This window comes from Poromitra crassiceps (assembly GCF_964638095.1).
Source record: "Poromitra crassiceps genome assembly, chromosome: 8".
Lineage (NCBI taxonomy): Eukaryota > Metazoa > Chordata > Actinopteri > Beryciformes > Melamphaidae > Poromitra > Poromitra crassiceps.
The window spans coordinates 12,250,996-12,271,201 of NC_139629.1; the positions used below are offsets into that span (position 1 = coordinate 12,250,996).

Sequence of the window (20,206 nt, forward strand, 5' to 3'; positions counted from 1 at the left end):
ATATTATTTCACTATAATGTGTCCAGTGCATCATCACATATTATTTCACTGTAATGTATCCAGTGCATCATCACATATTATTTCACTGTAATGTATCCAGTGCATCATCTGTCGCTGCAACTCCTGTCAGCTGGAAGCCAGTTAAACTCTGGATAGAAACCTTTTTATTTGTATATTTTATTGGAAATCTCCTCTTCCGTTAGAACCGCCTCCTCCCGGCTCTGCAGCCGCCGTTTTTGCTCCTCAGCTCCTTGGCGATTTCAGGTCTTCACGCCACGGGCCACGCCGCACTGTCTCCTCGTCATATCAGCTGATCGCTGGGTTAGGGTTAGGGCACTGGTGGCCCTGGACACTGGTAGTAAATTGACGCGTCGATTTGTCGACTAGCGTATACAACCCGTAGCGTGTGTGTATATGGGATGGATCTACGTATGTGAGCATAATGGTGATCATTCATGCGTGTACTTGCCCGCCAGCCAACAGTTTTCCATAACCATATTTTATTTTTGTATTCCTCAGTATCACACCTCTCTCTCTTGTCCTCTCTCCTGCAGGTTATGCCACCCAAAAGGCTTCCTGGATCCCCCGCCGTGAAAGAGAAGGGCTGATCTGATCCCCGTCCTCTGCCCCCCCCCCTCAAGTCCCCGCTGCTCTGCACCCTATCTTTCCCTTCTGCCACACCAAGCCCTGTCCTCCCCCTCCAGGACATCCATATCCCTCTCCCCCCAGTCACACCCACCCATAACCCCCTTATGCCCACAGACCCTCCTTACCCACATCCAGTCCAACCTCCCTAACCACACCTAGTTGTATTCCCCCTCTCCCAGCCACTCTAGCCCTCAGTCCCCGCCCACTGGCTGCACCCTAGGCCCCATGGCTACAGGAGGGCATGCCCCTGAGATAGATGTGTTGATCAACCTGCATCAGGTAAGACTTCCTTTGAGCTGTTTTGGAGTTATCATCAGATGAATCCCCCCTATGAGGAATACATGTCAATGATACGTGAACTGTGGAGAATAGCGTGATGGTCCCATGTGCACTGCTCAAAAGTTGAGGTCATCTCAATTCTGGAGAACTTCACCGCTGGCCCGCGTGTGCATGGTGTCCAGCATACCAGTTTCATGAGATCGAGCTTCACTCGCCGCTCCGCCTAGAGACAAAGCTGGAGATAGCACTCACCGCCCTCCTCTCATTTAAAATGAATGGCACACTGCCAAAGTTGCGTGCCATGTATTTGTTACATTAACTCACACAGTGGGGCTGCAATAGAAAATGCTACCATCCCCTTAATTGAAACTAGTGCTGCACGATTTGGGGGAAAGGTGCGATTAGCGATTATGGTGGACAATATTGCCATTTGCGATTGCGATTGCGATATAATAAACAGGAGGTATCTAGGGATGTGCCGGCATGAGTTGACGGTATGATAACCTTGGACAAAAATATCACGGTTTCACGTATCACAGACTAAAATACATGAAATATGTTACAATTTAAAATATATTAAAGCAGCTACGAGCAACTTTTTCGATTGTTATTAAACAGTATAATTACAATATTGATGCATCACATCTTACCTATAATAGTAGCTGAGATCAAAGCCGTGTGAATTGGAGATTGCTCCCTTGGATGATTATTAAGTCTGTGTCTGTCTAAACTCGCGTCAACAGGGGGCTCTCTCTCTCTCTCTCCTTACCGCCGGCCCGGCTACCCGGAAGTGAAACGCGGAAGTGAAACCCGGAAGTGAAACGCAGCTGCCTGCCTCGCCGTTTGCGCTGCCTAGCAACATAACATAAACAATGTGAACGCCACGCATATTCTCGCGAACATCTCTAGTTATATTCTAACAGGTTTTTTGGAAGTTATTTTGTGGTTATGGCCGAAGTGGCTGCTGCAAACCGTTTCATTTCACTTCCTGATCTTCCCTGGCCACAGACAGCCTACACTGGCCGATTCACTCGGGGCTCAAGCGAGACTACTCTGCGTTGGTCTCGTCGACTATTAGAGGTAAGATGTGATGCATTGATATTCAATTTATACTGTTTAATAACAATCGAAAAAGTTGCTCGTAGCTGCTTTAAAACTAAATAAATAAAACAATTTGAAATAAAATTATCTTTGCAAAAAAATAAAACATTTTGAGACATTTGCGTGTCCCAAACATGTAAAAAAGAAACACCAGAAAAATAGAAACTGCACTGTGTTACAGCACATAGAAGATGGCTCAGACTGGCAAAGTTAGTTACATGTCTGTCGAATAATACAATTATACACCCCGTTTATTCATTTTGTAGCGACAGATGGCCTTAAACGCCACACTCACGTGACGCTTCTTAACACATTGAGTGCCAGCGACGCCATATGGCGTCATTAGAAATTTACCGTTGAGTGCCAGCGACGCCAAATGGCGTCAGTAACTCCAAATTGTTTTTTTGACGGGGGGGTGTCGATCTAAGCTTCTTACGTCGCCTCTAACAATATTGTAGCTATTGGAGGTCGATAACCTATTTTACAAACCCATTAGGTGGCGACAGCACTCTCCTGATCAGAGAAAAAGGAGCCAAACACACAGAAATAGTCACTGGGGAAAAGGAGGAAATCGCATCGCATCCGTCCGTATGCATCGACGTGCATGAAGCACAACGAGCACAACGCCAGCTGTGCCCCGAGCAGCAGCATCCGCTGTCACAACTGAGCACCTCCGTGTACGCTGCAACAGCACATTCGCATAATCAGCCTTATTATTCCGAACTGGAAGCATGCGAGCCCGTGACAAACACACACGGAACCAAAAGGCTGGATGTCGCGCACCATTCACTGTGTGTGCGCAGCAAACTCAGCAGAGACTGAGAGCCAACAGACACATAAGACACACCCAGGAGGCGTGTGCAGTTGAGGGGGGGGGGGGGGGGAGCACGCAGAGCAGGCAGAGCAGCATACACTTCACCCAGACAGACCCAGACATCAGAAAATTAGCTTCAGAGTCAGTGATGTGCTTGAAATGTTTAATTTCACAAAAGGCTCATTATCTCAGCTCGTAGAAAAAAAGGGGTGTTTTTGCTTCAATCAAGCTATCTTCTCCGGCTCATAACTAAAGAACGGAAAATGGGATCAATAAACTTTTTTTTGCAGGTGATAGAAGAGAGTCTCATCGTTATTTGTGCGTGTTCAGTGTTTACATAGTAATTATTAAAGAAATTATATGACTGTTTTAAAATGCATTGCGGCCTATGTGGCACAGCAAGCAACCTTTTGCCCAAGGGCCGTGGCACTCAAAGTGTTAAGAGAGTGGTGAGGTAACGTGCATCTGCAGACTTTATCGAGGGACCATGAAGGCATCATGTGACAGGCTAACGCTAGTTGAAGCCTGGAGGTGCTGCTGATGGCAGCTGCGACAGTGTTTTGCTATCAACCTTGTTAATCTCGCTATGTTCTTCATCACAGCGGGTCATTACCCACTGTGCACTTAATCGTGCACTAGTTCTGCATAAGCACCTGCAGCTCTCTCCTTATTTTACTGACGTTCTCACTAATCACACGGCTGTTTATACGCGTTTCTGAACGGCTAGCTAGTTATTAGCCAAGCTCGCTGTTAGCGATCATGGATGTTCTCTCTCTCCCTCTCGGTAAGATGTAACTTTGCTGCGCATAACATTACTTATTTGCGGGAGTGCATGGGAGAAGCCTCCTGCTAGTGTTGATGCCCAGTGTGATGGCAGAGAAACGTGTGTTTGCTGCGTCGCGTGTAATGTTAGTTTAGAGGAGGCTCTCACACACACACACACACACACACACACACACACACACACACACACACACACACACACACACACACACTCAAAAATACATGAAAAAATAATAATAATTGCACACTTTTGCGGTTATGTAATCGCACATGCTGCGATTGCGATTAGATTAATCATGCAGCACTAATTGAAACCCTGTATATTCATTCACCTGGTTTGCCAAAATGCACATGTATCAGAGGAAGCATTTTGCTATTCTACAACTGTCCCCAGATCAACAGAGGGGGTGGAGCAACAACCAGGGCACCCTAGCAGAGGAATTGGCCAAGTACAACTGGGGAGAAAAACATAGGAGCAAAACAAAGAAAGGAAATGTTGACCTCTCGTTTTTGTTGACCACACAAATCAATAGTGTAAGTGATCGTACACACGCATCACAAACACACGCTCCTCCTCTTCTGTTTAACGCAGCACTTGGTTGTAAGGGGGGGGAGGATCCCATTGCCTTTTGGCCAGTAGTCCTCTCAGGAGGCTTCCTGCCCAGGCCGGGCTTTGAATGGCATGACCTTGTGACAAAGGCAACCGCTTTCATGTGGACTTGGATAGCCCTAATCAGACCTGACTGCTGCAGCCTTTCCAAAGCAACTGACCCATTAAGAACCAGTGGCAAGGACAAGTAAGGTCATGCACACTGTTTGGGTTGTGATTCTGCTGTTTATTCCAATCAGGGATTTGATATCGAAGCTAAGCAGTGTCATCCTCCTACATCCATACAAGTCAGTGAACTTGTGCATATTTGAGGGAAAATGCTGCATTATGAAAAAAGAATATTGTTATGGTTATCGGTTATAATGGCAGACAGAGCATACCGCAGGGCAAATTAACACCGGATTTATAGCGGGCTGCAAAGTCATTCATTGCAGAAAAAAATAACGTCGCTTGCCCTCTTCAACTGGCAGTGCTGCATGGCTTTCTTTGTGGGATTTGAAAGTACGGGGGGGGGGATGAAGGGTAAGAGAAAGTTGACTTTGGAAAGAATAGTAGCTGCGGTCTCGAGGAGGGAAAGATGTAACTGCCAAAAGAGGATGGACATGTGGAGACCAGAGAGGGAAAGACGTCTGCCCAGAGAGAGGTTTGAACAAAAACACACCCTGGACTCAGGCACAATTGCATGTGTGCAATGAGCGGAATACAATTAGACTTTGCAGAGAAAAACTACTGTGAGAAGTGAGGACGGGATGGGAGAAATGTGGGTAATGTGTGTGTAACAGATGCTACAGTGACAGCTGCTCGATGGAAGCCACGCTCAGAGAGACACTAAAACAGCGGGCCCTTTGGAGATATGTGGTGGTGTTCGAGAAATAAATGCTGGCAGTGCAGCTGGAAGCTGAAGTTGAAGAGTAGAGCTAGACAGTAGAGCTACACGCATAGCCGAAACGGACGTGGACAAGGAAAGCGGAAGTGACGGAAAAGCCACCGTCGCTTCCTTTTCCATGTCCGTTTCAGCTATTTGCTAATAACGTTAACGCATAAACACACTGCATAGAAGACGTCAACTCGTCTTACAACAACAGTGGAAAATGACTGGAAAGTCACGGCGCAAGTTGCTATTTAGACTGTAAACAGTGGAGCACGGACACGGAAAAGGAAGTGACGGTGGCAGGAGAGGCGCGCTGTACAGGAAGCCGGGGGAAAAGGTAGGGCTGTCCCAGAGTCTATTTTTCAAATAAAATAGACTCTGGGTTCCCAGATTGCCCTTCCACTAAAACCTGGGCGTAAGTTATGGTCCATTAGCTCTAAACACAAGCACCTCAGCTAGAGTATCCAGCACAGCAGCGCTGTAACCTTTGACCCCTAAATCAATGCTAATAGCTGGCAGATTATCTTGCCAATAGCTTTCACCACTCCCAGAAATACAGTGGATACTTACAGTACTGCAGAGAGAGAGATGGAGAGAGTTTTAAGCTGTTTACATTGGATAGAGAATGAATGAATTCATTTAATTTAAAGACACAGCTAGAACATAGGCTCCTTTTCAACAACATCTTGATTAGCGCTCACTCATCTGCTTTCCTCACCGTCACACCTTAGCACCGTCACACCTTAGCACCGTCACATCTTAGCACCTTAGCACCGTCACATCTTAGCACCGTCACACCTTAGCAGCTGCTCAGTGGCTCTTTCATAGTTTGCCAATGAGCAACGCCAGCAGAACAGTGAAGGGTCGCTATGCTGAAACAAACACATCATAATATCTGTTGGTTGTGTGGTCTGCTATTCTTCTAACCTTGGGTTTTTTTCCCAGCTGGAGCTGCTATTGGAAAAGAGAACATTCAGCTTTTTATCTGTAACCCCCCCAGGCTGCTGCTGCCCTTTCAAACAGCCTGTGTATCATGAATGTCAAAAAAGAAGAAGAAAATAGTCTGTTTCAATTTCTTCTAATGCCACTGAGTTGGCTTTTGTGCACAGTTAACATGGTTGCATCAAAGACGATGGGATTTCAAGACGGCCCAACTTCAACTCAGTTCCTGTCATTTTGGCACGCGCGTTTTGCCCATGGCAGGGGAGAGGTGACCACGTGACCATTTGGGTGACTTGCTGCTATATATATATATACAGTGTATATATATATATATATATTATCTTTTATTTTTGTTTATCCTAGATGACAGTGATTCTGTTGTCCCTGCCTGCTTTTTGTCACCAACATGAAATTTAGAACTCAATAATTGTAAAACAAAAAAACAACAACATGAAAACCATGTTACCCTGATTACAGTGCTTTGAAAAAGGCGGTAAATACTGTCCATCATCAATCAGAGTTAGCAACAGTCTCCCAGATGTAGGCGAGCAGCCTTGGTTAAATGTCAGTGAGTGTATCAGTACTTTCTGAACATTTTCAGCACATTTGAACAATACTGCGATAATACTGAGAAGCATGATCATTTTGGTCACTATAATCGGGATGTGAAATGTTTATCATTTCATCTCTATCCACAATCCAGTTCTATTCTTACAATGAACTGCAAACTGAGTATGCTGAAAGAGGCCTAAAGCCCCCCACAATGATCTGTGGTAAAACAGCTCTGCGCCCGCTGTGCCGTTGTTTCCTATGGGGAGAGCGGTGCCTTCCATCTATGCAGCAGCGCTGTATACCCTTGGTGTCGCGCACCGTTCAAATTTGCCACCGTGCAGGCGTGCACTGAGGTCAAAGTTCAAATTGTTTCAACTTTGACCTACTTACCGCTGACCTTTCTCCGCTCTACCTCATGGTGAGAGAAGAGAAGATCGCTTATCATGTGAAGGCAGCTTAACATGCTATTTTAACTATTAGTTATCTCATTCTTCCCAAGATCATTCCTTCTCACAGCAGAAGATGGTTGTCTGGAATGAAAGTGCGATTGAAGTGCCTTCATGACTGAATGGTTCTTCTTAGCGCTGGCTTGCGTCACAGGCTCTGTGGAAAGCTCATGTCCTGCATGGCAGAAGAGCTGCTATTCCAGTGCAACACATTAGCAGTAGTAGGTGCAGTCAGGTGTCTGAGAGGCTCCTCAGGCAGAATGAGCTCTGCCAGTTAAGTGTGTAATGTGCCATTATGGGGACCTTGTCATCATCTGTATGCAAAGGAGAAAGCTTGGCTTAGTCCACCCTTGAATTCCCTACCCTCAATCACTTGCCTGGTCTTTACTGCATTAGATACTCTCACACACGTGTGTGTGTGTGTGTGTGTGTGTGTGTGTGTGTGTGTGTGTGTGTGTGTGTGTGTGTGTGTGTGTGTGTGTGTGTGTGTGTGTGTGTGTGTGTGTGTGCGCGCGCACACACACACACACACATAGGGAGCACAGTCTCTTTGCCCATTATCTCTTCTAGCTTATCGTGGTCCCTCTGAAGTCACAAGACTGACTTTGTGTGTGTGTGTGTGTGTGTGTGTGTGTATGTACAGTGCGTGTGTGTGATATGGACATGTATTTAAACCTGATCCTCAGGGGTCCAGCTGAGACTGGGTTGCCACAGCAACGTCACCAGCACAACTGCCACCTTACATAAGCCGCAAAGTCAAGGAGATCCCATTATGGCTGATAATAATAATCTCACCCACACACACACACACACACACACACACACACACACACACACACACACACACACACACACACACACACCCACACCCACACACACCCACCCACACACATGTGCGCAACCCTTAATTTATGGTGTTTGGGTGTGTGTGTGTGACAGAGAGAGAGAGAGATAGATTGGGGGAGCATATCACTTTGCTGGTACACATTAGACCTTTGATCAAGGATTGCGATAGATTTCTGATTGAAAATGCTTGGCTGATGAGGGGTGCTAAAAACTGCTGACGTGGATTTTTCTCATTAAATTCCAAAGAACTGTTGAACCTTGATCCTGTGTCTCATGGAGTGCTGCAGAATTGACATAGAGCAGGGGTTCCCAAACATTTTCATCTTGGGACCCAAAAGATGCATTTTGTGTCTCCCTGGGACCCAAACTCACAAAAAACATATGGTAATGGGTTGCCATGACGACCAGTTGGGGACCCACCTCCCACGGGTCCGAGTCTCCCGACCCATAGTTTGGGAAACACTGACTTAGAGGAATCACATCCAGATCTAATATGGCTAACAATATACCCCCCCCCCCCCCCCCCGCATTTTATCCAGGAAGAGTTTTACTGTCCCTGCTTCTCATTCAGTCCCTCTGAAACAGCAGCTGCTGAAGGGCACGTCAGTGCTAGTTGTTGAGGGAGGGGAAAGTGTCACTCATTCAGTGTTTTTAGGCCCAGCTTTTCCCAGGATTTTGTTGTGCAATTTGAACCCCTGCCCTGCCTGCCACAGCCCATCCCTCCGCTGCACACCTGATGCAAAGAAAGCAGACAGCCAAAAAACATAGGAGTCGCAGTAGTGCTGTTTTCTCTGCATGGTGCTGCAGACTGCATGCCTACACGCAGAGCGGTGTTTTCTCTGCATGGTGCAGCAGACTGCATGCCTACACAGAGCGGTGTTTTCTCTGCATGGTGCTGCAGACTGCATGCCTACACAGAGCGGTGTTTTCTCTGCATGGTGCAGCAGACTGCATGCCTACACAGAGCGGTGTTTTCTCTGCATGGTGCAGCAGACTACATGCCTACACGCAGAGTGGTGTTTTCTCTGCATGGTGCAGCAGACTACATGCCCTACACGCAGAGCGGTGTTTTCTCTGCATGGTGCTGCAGACTGCATGCCTACACGCAGAGCGGTGTTTTCTCTGCATGGTGCTGCAGACTGCATGCCCTACACACAGAGTGGTGTTTTCTCTGCATGGTGCTGCAGACTGCATGCCCTACACACAGAGTGGTGTTTTCTCTGCATGGTGCAGCAGACTGCATGCCCTACACACAGAGCGGTGTTTTCTCTGCATGGTGCTGCAGACTGCATGCCCTACACGCAGAGTGGTGTTTTCTCTGCATGGTGCAGCAGACTGCATGCCTACACAGAGCGGTGTTTTCTCTGCATGGTGCTGCAGACTGCATGCCTACACAGAGCGGTGTTTTCTCTGCATGGTGCTGCAGACTGCATGCCCTACACGCAGAGTGGTGTTTTCTCTGCATGGTGCACCAGACTGCATGCCCTACACACAGAGCGGTGTTTTCTCTGCATGGTGCAGCAGACTGCATGCCCTACACACAGAGTGGTGTTTTCTCTGCATGGTGCAGCAGACTGCATGCCCTACACACAGAGCGGTGTTTTCTCTGCATGGTGCTGCAGACTGCATGCCCTACACGCAGAGCGGTGTTTTCTCTGCATGGTGCAGCAGACTACATGCCCTACACGCAGAGCGGTGTTTTCTCTGCATGGTGCTGCAGACTGCATGCCTACACAGAGCGGTGTTTTCTCTGCATGGTGCAGCAGACTGCATGCCCTACACGCAGAGTGGTGTTTTCTCTGCATGGTGCAGCAGACTACATGCCCTACACGCAGAGTGGTGTTTTCTCTGCATGGTGCAGCAGACTACATGCCCTACACGCAGAGCGGTGTTTTCTCTGCATGGTGCTGCAGACTGCATGCCCTACACGCAGAGCGGTGTTTTCTCTGCATGGTGCAGCAGACTGCATGCCCTACACACAGAGTGGTGTTTTCTCTGCATGGTGCAGCAGACTACATGCCCTACATGCAGAGCGGTGTTTTCTCTGCATGGTGCTGCAGACTGCATGCCCTACACGCAGAGCGGTGTTTTCTCTGCATGGTGCTGCAGACTACATGCCTACACAGAGCGGTGTTTTCTCTGCATGGTGCTGCAGACTACATGCCTACACAGAGCGGTGTTTTCTCTGCATGGTGCTGCAGACTACATGCCCTACACGCAGAGTGGGAATGATCTGTTTTCTCTGCATGGTGCAGCAGACTGCATGCCCTACACACAGAGCGGTGTTTTCTCTGCATGGTGCTGCAGACTGCATGCCCTACACACAGAGCGGTGTTTTCTCTGCATGGTGCTGCAGACTGCATGCCTACACGCAGAGCGGTGTTTTCTCTGCATGGTGCTGCAGACTGCATGCCCTACACGCAGAGCGGTGTTTTCTCTGCATGGTGCAGCAGACTGCATGCCCTACACGCAGAGTGGGAATGATCTGTTTTCTCTGCATGGTGCAGCAGACTGCATGCCCTACACACAGAGCGGTGTTTTCTCTGCATGGTGCAGCAGACTGCATGCCCTACACACAGAGTGGTGTTTTCTCTGCATGGTGCAGCAGACTGCATGCCCTACACACAGAGCGGTGTTTTCTCTGCATGGTGCAGCAGACTGCATGCCCTACACGCAGAGTGGTGTTTTCTCTGCATGGTGCTGCAGACTGCATGCCCTACACGCAGAGTGGTGTTTTCTCTGCATGGTGCAGCAGACTGCATGCCCTACACACAGAGCGGTGTTTTCTCTGCATGGTGCAGCAGACTGCATGCCCTACACACAGAGCGGTGTTTTCTCTGCATGGTGCTGCAGACTGCATGCCCTACACGCAGAGCGGTGTTTTCTCTGCATGGTGCTGCAGACTGCATGCCCTACACACAGAGCGGGAATGATCTGTCCAAATAGCTGCAGGTTTACTCACATCACATTGTGCACCACCAACCACCGCTGAATCAACAACATCCAAGCCATCTCTTTTTCCTGTTAAATACGTTTATTTCCTGTCTTTTTTTGTCATCCATCTTCTTCATTCCTCACTTTCTCCTGCATCACAGCAATCACATGTTGCCTCTGTCAGGATTTGTTCTTCTTCCAACAGTGTGACTTGTGATTGGACAATCTTTGTACCAGCCTATACATTCTCTCTCTCGCTCTCAGCTTTAGTATATGATCAGCTATCTAAAAGATAATGCTCTGCTTAAGTAGATCAGATATTTACCCAACATCTAATCTGTATTTTTGTGATAATTCATGTAGCAAATCATGATGTTCACTTGGTGAATGTCAAAAGTGATGTCAAAAGCTGATAAGATGTTGATCCTCCCTCAGTGACTCGCTTTTAAAAATTGCATCCAGAAAAGTCTTTAATGTCCAGTATCCAGGCCACATTAATCTCCAGTATCCAGTATCCCCAACCTGGGGGGATTTTAGCTGTCAGAAGTAAGGCCAGAAAGATGTAAATAAACATAGGATGTTCATGAGGAAAAAAATGTCTTCATTTCCTTGTTTCGTTCATAGTGATTGGTCCATCTCACGGCTCACAAACTGGCCACACCTCCATCCTACATTTGATCTAATCATTTGAAAATTGTCTGTTTTGCAAGGCTACTAAAACCAGACCTGCAGGCCTTTGGTACATTTTCCTGACCCCCCCCCCCCCCCCCCCCCATATCAGCTAACGTTAAGGCCACCACAAACAGCCTGCCTCGGCTCAGTGCAGACAGCCGCAGCGAGAATTGTGATTCAATGTTTTTCTGAAGTGTTGCCACAAACGAATTCCACACAGCCAGAGCATCCAGACTCCTTTGTATCGACATTAAACTCAGAAGTTGACGTTTGTTTGTTTGTAATGTCTCAGGCGCGGGGGTCCCAAGCGGGCGGGGATGAACATTTAAGCAACACATCACTCGGTCGGGAAACGAGAGGGGATCTCACCAAGCGCCCCCAAAATAAGCGTCCTTTGCGGGACATGACTGACTGACTGCCCCCAAAAAGACGTGCTTTGACCACGTGCTGCACGTGGTAAAAACAAAACTCAAATATCTGCTGTTGTTACATAAACATTTCATGGTAGAGAAACAATCTTTGCATCCAAAACACAATCTGTGTTTCAGAGATTGTACCAAACTCCATTACATATATTCCCTATTGGGTTTCCTGCATACACACACAGACTCACCATCCTCCATGTTAGTCAGCAGCTGATAAATATTTGAATGCATCTCCCTGACTCAGCGTTCCACTAAATACTGTATGAAATATTGATGCAGAAGTGATAGTTTGTAGGACAGACCTATCTAGCTGTCTCGACCACTGGGATAGAAAAGTGGGACAGATGTTATGATTGTCTGTCTGTCAGTCACGCAAGTGACGGAAATGACATCATCAGGAAGTGACATCACTTCCTGGGCAAAAGTTTGTGCGGCACACAATTGCCCAACTGTGATGTCACTCAGGCAGTTGTGATGTCATCAGTGATGTGACTCGAGCAACTGTGATGTAGTATGAGCCGATGGCACACAGTTGCACGTCGGCGCACAGTTGCACGTCAAAGCTGACATGAGATACTTTGGAGTCACTTGCATCAAAGGGACTTGGCCAAAGCAAAAAGCAGGATTGCACTCAGCCCAGACAAGATGACTCCCTTCATGTTACAATAGACTTTTTTGATTCCGCAGCAGTGATGCTTACATGGCAAATGCCTCGTCCTGATAGTAATCATTTCCTCAAATGAGGCAGGTCTGAAAGGAAGGTAGGGGAGAGGAGGGGGTGAAATGACAATTGGGTTAGTTTGTACTAGGGAAAAAGAACAGGACCTGCTCTCCAATGGAAACAAGCCTTTTACTCTCCTATCAATTTAAAACTCTCTTTTAAATTGCGTCTGCTGAAGCCTGCCGCAGACAGGTTAGCTCAGATCATTAAACCAATCCTGTCCCTTCCTCCCGCTGGGAATTATGAAGTAATGGAGCCCTGAAAAAATGAGGAAATGTGAGACTGGCAGAATAGTACGGGGAGCGTGTACCGTGCCAGCACCAATCAGAGGCAGAGGGAGTGGCTCGGCCCCGGTGCTCTGACCTATCAGAGCGCAGCGAACGCCTCTGGCAGGCCACACCCTCCTGCTCAGCTCTCCAGAGGCCGTCTGGTGCATTAGTGCCCTGCTGCTTAGCACTTTGTTGTATTGATTTGATGTGCCGGGTTAGGCTGCTTAGTGACTGACCCTTATATAAAGTGCACAATATTGATACTGTCTGCTTATTCTACCAGTACAAAATGACTCTATACTGACATGTCTTTTTTAACACCCAGACATAGTCAATACATCACATTGATAAATATTTGAAGCAATATGAACATGTTTCACTTGTAACAATTTATGAGATCAAGTCTAAAGGGAGATTTAAACGATTAGATTGAGCAATAAGCAATGTTTTTTTATATATAGTTTTTATATGGAAAGCAAAGTCAAGATTTGAACAGTATTAATGTTAATCTTTTACTATAGTAGAGACAGAATTGGCGCAGGAACTCCCACGGATTATTATTATTATTATTATTATCATTATTTAGCATGAACCTGTTCCCTATGGGGCTGCTTTCCTCCTGTCAGAACCAAGGTGTGCATCAGTGATTGGATGGCCACTTGGCTAGTAGTAGTCCAAGGCTCAACCAGATTGTCTGTATTGACTATTTAAAGTAGCACATTTGATGTACTCAGCAAGTGCCAATTTCATTGAAACACTGATTTATTTAAATATGAACAGACACTCCCACTCGTGGGTCTGAGATTGTAAAGGAAAGACTGCTACACTACTTTGACTTATTGTGTTTACTGTTTGAGACAATAGCCCCTTTTCACAACAACCGTTTTCAGGTGGTAAAGCAGGAAGTAAAGCAGGTGTGACCAATACCATTAATGAGGGCCCTGGCACTGGAACACCTAAATGGAATGGAGCCATCATTAATGGTATTGGTTACACCTGCTTTATTTCCTTCTTTACCACCTCAAACGGTTGCTGTGAAAAGGGTCTACGCTTTTCTGGATGTGAGGAGCTTAAGGCCATGTCCACACGGAGACTGAAGCGATTTATTTTTTTTCAGTTTAAGAAAAGTTTTCCATAAACACTGAATCATTTCAATAAATGTGTGTATCCACATGAAACCACTGAATACCACTGAAACCGCTGCAGTATATATGCCAGGCCGGTAAGTGGCGCTGTAACGCTGCCACATCACAGTGCAACGTGTGGTTGTCAAACCTCTCACTTCCCTATTCACGTTGTATTTGCGAGGGATATATATAGAGCAGCCCGAGTATGTCCGTTACACTCAGGGTTTACATTTAATTTCATTTCATTTTGTCCAATATTAAAATATTCCAGAATTGCATGTTGTATTAAAAATAAATATTATTTCTATCTAACACGTTTAGCCTGATTTTGTTTGTGTTATTGTAAAAACTTAGCCGCCGCTAAGCCTTCTGGGAAATATCCGATGAAGGGAGGGGAGGGGTGGATGTGTGGAGCCCTGAGGATGTTGTACACGCTGTTCTCCGTGTCCACTTGTTGCTGACGGTGGTAATAGAGGAGCATTATATTTTGCTGCAAGAGCCCTAACAGGCTCAGTAGCTGCTGTAGCATGAATGCTAGTGCACTGTGCCATTGTTGCTGGCGGAGAGAGGTGGGGCTATGGCGTCATCGGTTCAGGAAAGATGCGTATGGGTTGTAAACACGGACATGCAAGGGTGGCGTCTTCAGTATTATTCACTCTGGGACCCAGTTTCAAAAATTAGCGTATACTCCCAGAACGTATACTCCCAGAACGTATACTCCCAGAACGAACGCTGGTTCCGTCTGGACGAAACGTCTATATGACAAAAAACTTTAGCGGATACACCTAAACTCGTCTCCGTGTGGACATGGCCTAAGTTTTTGTTTTTTAATCCTTCTTGATTCTTAATTCTTCTTGTACACTCTTCCTCGTTGTATTTCTCTTTGCCTCTGTCTCCGCCTCCAATCCTCTCTTCTCAAACCCTCACGTAGTCTAGTTTCTCCTCGTTCTGAGCTCAGAGCTATTAGTTATCACACTGCCATTTGTCCTCTTCTCCATCTTTCTCCAGGTGAAGGTGGAGGAGGAAGATGAGGAGGGATCTGTGGAGGAAGAGGAGGAAGAGCAGAGCTGGGAGAAGGCTCTGTCTGTGGAGCGCTTCGGAGACATCATCAGCGACTCTGCGTCCACCAGCGGAGAGAGGATGGGCCGACACTACAGCGAGAAGGACTTTGAGTGTGAGCCAAGCAAATTCAACATTAGTTTATATTTACAATTATACAAGTCTATATAGCTCAAAATGCTTATCTATATGCAAGGATGGCAAGATTACTTGCAAAATCCAAAATCATGTTTTGTAATCCAATACAGATTATTGATTAACATTTCAACATTGTTACTGTATCAGGTAACACTAATATGGATTGCAACTTAGTACATTGGAATACTGAAAGTATGAATCAGTATGAATTCCTTTCAGTTACTTTTGGGTCAATGTGGCTCCAAAATTGAGGGGGATGTGCAGTTAATTCCAGTTAACAGATTATTATGATTGTTAGAATCAACCGTCCAAATGTAGGTTTGTGTCTCCATTCTTCTCACAATGGGAAAATGGCGCCTAACCTGTCTCTGAGTAATCCAACGAGTAACCAATCACATTGATTCCTGTATTTATTATTTATTGCTGCAGTGATACATACTTTAATTCCATTAAATGCAGTCTGTTACTCTCCAACCTTCTCTATAAATTGACACAAAACCTGTTTGTGTTTATTTCTGTCATCACATGGGATCGAATCACATTTGCTCCCATGTTGACTTTGCATTATAGTTGTAGGATAGTCATCCTATACTTACTGTGCTGTATTACTGTATTCACCTATCCTTTCATTTCAGTCATGTCCATCACACGTTGAGTTGACATTAAAGTGGCACATTTAGGGCAGGGCAGTGGATTCCATAAGTGCAGAATGTATGGGTGGATTAGTATTAGAGGGATCAGCAGAGGGGCACCACATGCACTGGTGGGGGAGAAGGGCGTCTAAGATTAGAGCTGGATTCTTTTGACGTTTATTAAACAGTGCATTTTCTTATTATAGCAAGTTAATTAAAATCTAACGCTTTGTTTATTTTTGCCTCTTCGAGTGCTTAATAAGAGATTAGCACAGTGCCCCGTGAGGAGCACCACCTCTGTGAATAGCACCAGTTGATGACACTCTTATTTTGTCTGATGTTTATTTAATGCTGTCGCAACTCTGTGGCTGAGAAAATAGCGCTTGTTCATATTAGTTAATTATCACGTGTGGGGAAAATTCAAACGTGAATGAATTTATAGATTTATACAGAGGTTACGGTTAGTCTTGGTTGGCCTGCATAATGTCTCAACAGTTTTTGCATTGTGGTTCACATTGCAGAGATGGAATTTGAGTTTGAGCTTGAGATTTTGGTCAATTATTTGTGCTGTTATGGTTATTATTAGCCTAGTTACTCACTTCTACACTAGCTTAGATTGTGTTACTTATGGATGGCATGGAATTATAGTGAAAATAGATTATCCCCCCTTTTTGCTGGGGACCCCACTTTGAAAACCACTGGCTTTAGGCTACAACAGTTGCGAGAAGATTTCAGGATTTATCTCTATGCATTAGGCTGTGATTACCATTTATATAAATCTATTTATTCACATAGATTCATGATATATTATGGTATACAGCCTACCTGTGACATCCATGTTTTGATTAATCTGCGCCAGTACTGAAAATGTAGCCTATTACTGCATGACTGATCCTATGATGTCATTGTAATCACACTCAGGTGTGCTTTCACAAGACAGGTGTTCAATCAGCCCACCTGTCTTTATAATGGCTGTCTTGCACTGTGTTTGTATGAGACTTGACAAAGTCTAGGCCGAAACTGTTGTCAAATAGCGTTAAATTACACTTTATTGCATCTGGAACCAGAGTGTGCCTTCCCCTGGCTGCAACAACTTCTAGCATAGGCTACTCGTTTAGCTACATTCCAATTCATCAACTTTGGAGCGTTATTTACCCCCCCTTCCCGACATGCTAGGTTGACATGCTTCCTCCCAATCGATTCCTTATTTCTTCTACTTTCATATGGACATGGTATAAAGATTACCACTCATGCTTTTAAAATGAGCTCGCAGTCAGCGATGGATTTACGGGCCAAATTCAGTTTAAAAATGTGGGAATTTAAGGTTGCTGTTTTTATTAGGAAAAATGACAGCATGAAACATAAATACGGAAAAAATAGCGCTGCTCGGTGAACCATTTCCACGCCAAATTTAATAGAAGGCCCGGATAACTTGAAATTAAATGAATTACTTGCATATCCATGCCGTCTGTAGTGTCACCGCATGCAGCCGAGACGTTGCAAATATCCCAGTTTTTGACGTTAAATATTCCAGTATCCCGCCGTACCGCGCCCGCAACTCGAAACTCATTTTGGCTCGTAATCCAATGCAATGACTGTCTGGCTTGTGAACACTTACTGCTTGATAAAAAGTAAATAAAAATAAGGGGGAAATATAATATGCTGCTACTGTTGTCAGTGTGTAAATCATTCCTGTCAGGTCATGACAGCAAAGTGGATTTCACTTCCTATAGTGAACTTGATTCAGCGTTGAGAGACTCATTCATCAGTGGACGATACAATGTCAATCTTAGCAATCTATCCAATCAACAACCAATTAGGTTGAATAAATTAATTGTTTGGTATTTCACTGTTCCTTGTCAAATGCATGTGTTTTCAACCAATAATATTTTGCATGAGATACATTACCATGGGAATCAAACGCCCTAGGGGAGGATTTCTTTCTCCTCTACCCCCCGAGGGCATGACAGACTGGCACAGACTCTGTCTGCATGCCGCTCCATCACTGCCCTACAGGGGTCACTGTTGTTGAAGAATTTTAAGAATAACATGATTTTTATTAAGAAAAATCACATTTGATTGATATTTTATAAAAAAAAAAATATTATTATATAAAATCCCCCATCTCTTCTAGAAAATAGAGGAGGACCATCCTCCCTTGCCTCACTGGAAAAAAAAACCCCTCTGATATATATATATATATACATACATACATACATACATACACAGTATATATTTGGGACTGCAATTTTGACATGATGGCAGGGGGGATTGGTATTATGGTCAGGATCATCCCAGACAGGGTGAATTTCATGAAGGAGTTCAGGCAATTACTATCCCCTCTCATGATGATGCTGAGAGTAGTACACCATTTACAACATCAATGTTCCTATCAGAATCACTGGTGACATTGGTGCAGAGAAATGTCGGCAACACGTGCATTACAGTATGCACAGGCCTGAAATACAGTGCCAAGGGACAGAGCAAGACATGTGACAGACAGCTGACTATTTGATATCATGAACTAGGGGTGTGTGGGGGGGGGGTCGATATACAGCATAGTATCGCAACATTTTGTGTGGCAAATTAATATATCGTATCGCACGAATGCCAAGTATCACAATATTTTATTATATAAATTGACAAGTGCCTGCAAAGTTTATGACAGCTTTTTATGGCAGTGTTGGTCAGTCTGTCTGCTTGACAATTTCATTTTGCTGCAATAAAAATGATTGAGGTGAGATGAACAGGCTGGAAACTTTATCTCATTAGATAAAACACACGTTGACCCCAAAAAAATCCCTTTGGGGACGTAATTTGCTGTTGACAAAAGGTAATAAATCACAATATATCACAATATTTTTAACATCGCAATGATATTGTATTGTGACTTAAGTATCGTGATAGTATCATATTATCATGAACAGTTTTTGACGCTGCTCCTTGTTCTTTGCCGCAGATCACAGACATACATTTCACCACACACACCACCCCTTGTCCACCCACCTTCCCCTGCCCCAGCGTCTACGCAAGAGGGTGCACAGCGTGGAGCGCAGACGCAAGAAGAAACGCAAGAAAAAAAAGACCTCTGTCCCGCCCTCCGAGGTCACGCCCACCATCCACGAGGTAGACGAGGAGGAGGCGGAGTCTGAGACGGACGGGCAAGGTGTGGCGGCCCCGCCCACAGAGCTGCCTGGTAACCAGCCCCAGGTAACATAATGAAATTAGTAACATCTGTAGCTTCTACTAGATATGTTAGTGTGCAAATCAAAAGATAGCTGATCAGATACTATGGTTAGCTAGTTGACAATCTGACATTTAAAAAATCTGACAAAAACAGCACAAACATTGACCATATCTATTTAATAATGACTTGTAAGTTTGGAAAGGTGATCAGTGTTAGTCTATTTGGCCCAGGAGCTGAGGACCTTCAATATGACCACCAGAGGGTGTGTTACAAACAACAACTTTAGTAGGCCAACATGGTTTGTGTTTTGCATACACATGCACCATGTGGTTCCACAGTAGCCTACTACAGGCACAGCATTTTGCTGTGTGGCCTATTGGCTTGGAATTACCTTGGCTGTAAGGTGACACTTCTGATAGGAAAAAAGGCTGAGCTAAGAAAGATGCTAAGCACTAGTTTAACAGGTATGTTTGCGTGTGTGTGTTCATGTGTGTATGTAAACATGCTGCCGAACGAAAGACAGAGAAAAGTACATGGAAAGAGGCGAAGTGGTATCTCCAGTTAATTGTAAATTTGCGTGTAACACCAAAAAGATGGATATGCTTGATATCAGTTTTGTGATTCTGAGGAAGAATGACAACTACAGGGGAATCCGCTTATAGTGATCACGGTTATAGTGATCAACCGCTGATCAAAAAGTTTGGCCTCGAATCATTCCTATACACATGCTGTTTAAATAATTCACTTATAGAATCATTCCTATACACATGCTGTTTAAATAATTCACTTATAATGATCAGTACTCCGCTTACAGTGATCAAAAAAGTAGGTGAAAAGGTGTGTTTTATCGTCGGTTACAATTGGTGGGATAACACAGTGCATCTAATATGTACAGTATACTGAATTAACATATGTCTCCTATACAGTCATACAAATTCTTATATAGCCCAGTTATTAACAGATTGGAGGGTGGGGCCTCTGTGCTAGAGGGCGGAGCCTACGCGCCGCCTCCTCTTCTCTAACACCTTCTCGCCGGTGGGGGATTGGAAGGCGCTGTCGTCACGAGGTGGTCGGGGGAAGTCTGGTGTGACCTCTGGGGGGCTCTGTGGTGCCGAAGTGTTTTCATCAGTTTGTGTAATATACCCTTTTC

At 45.1% G+C, this 20,206-nt stretch overlaps 1 protein-coding gene across 1 annotated transcript in view; it reads left to right on the plus strand.

The window, feature by feature from the left end:
* Positions 1-873: 873 nt before the first annotated feature.
* slc4a3 (solute carrier family 4 member 3) overlaps positions 874-20,206 on the plus strand; it is a gene marked incomplete at its 5' end in the record, with an annotated part of 72,500 nt that continues 53,167 nt past the window's right edge. The window contains 3 exons of the mRNA XM_083641048.1: positions 874-927; positions 15,049-15,214; positions 18,829-19,079. Coding sequence (XP_083497174.1) covers positions 874-927; positions 15,049-15,214; positions 18,829-19,079 — 471 coding nt within the window. The remainder of the gene's footprint in view (positions 928-15,048; positions 15,215-18,828; positions 19,080-20,206) is intronic.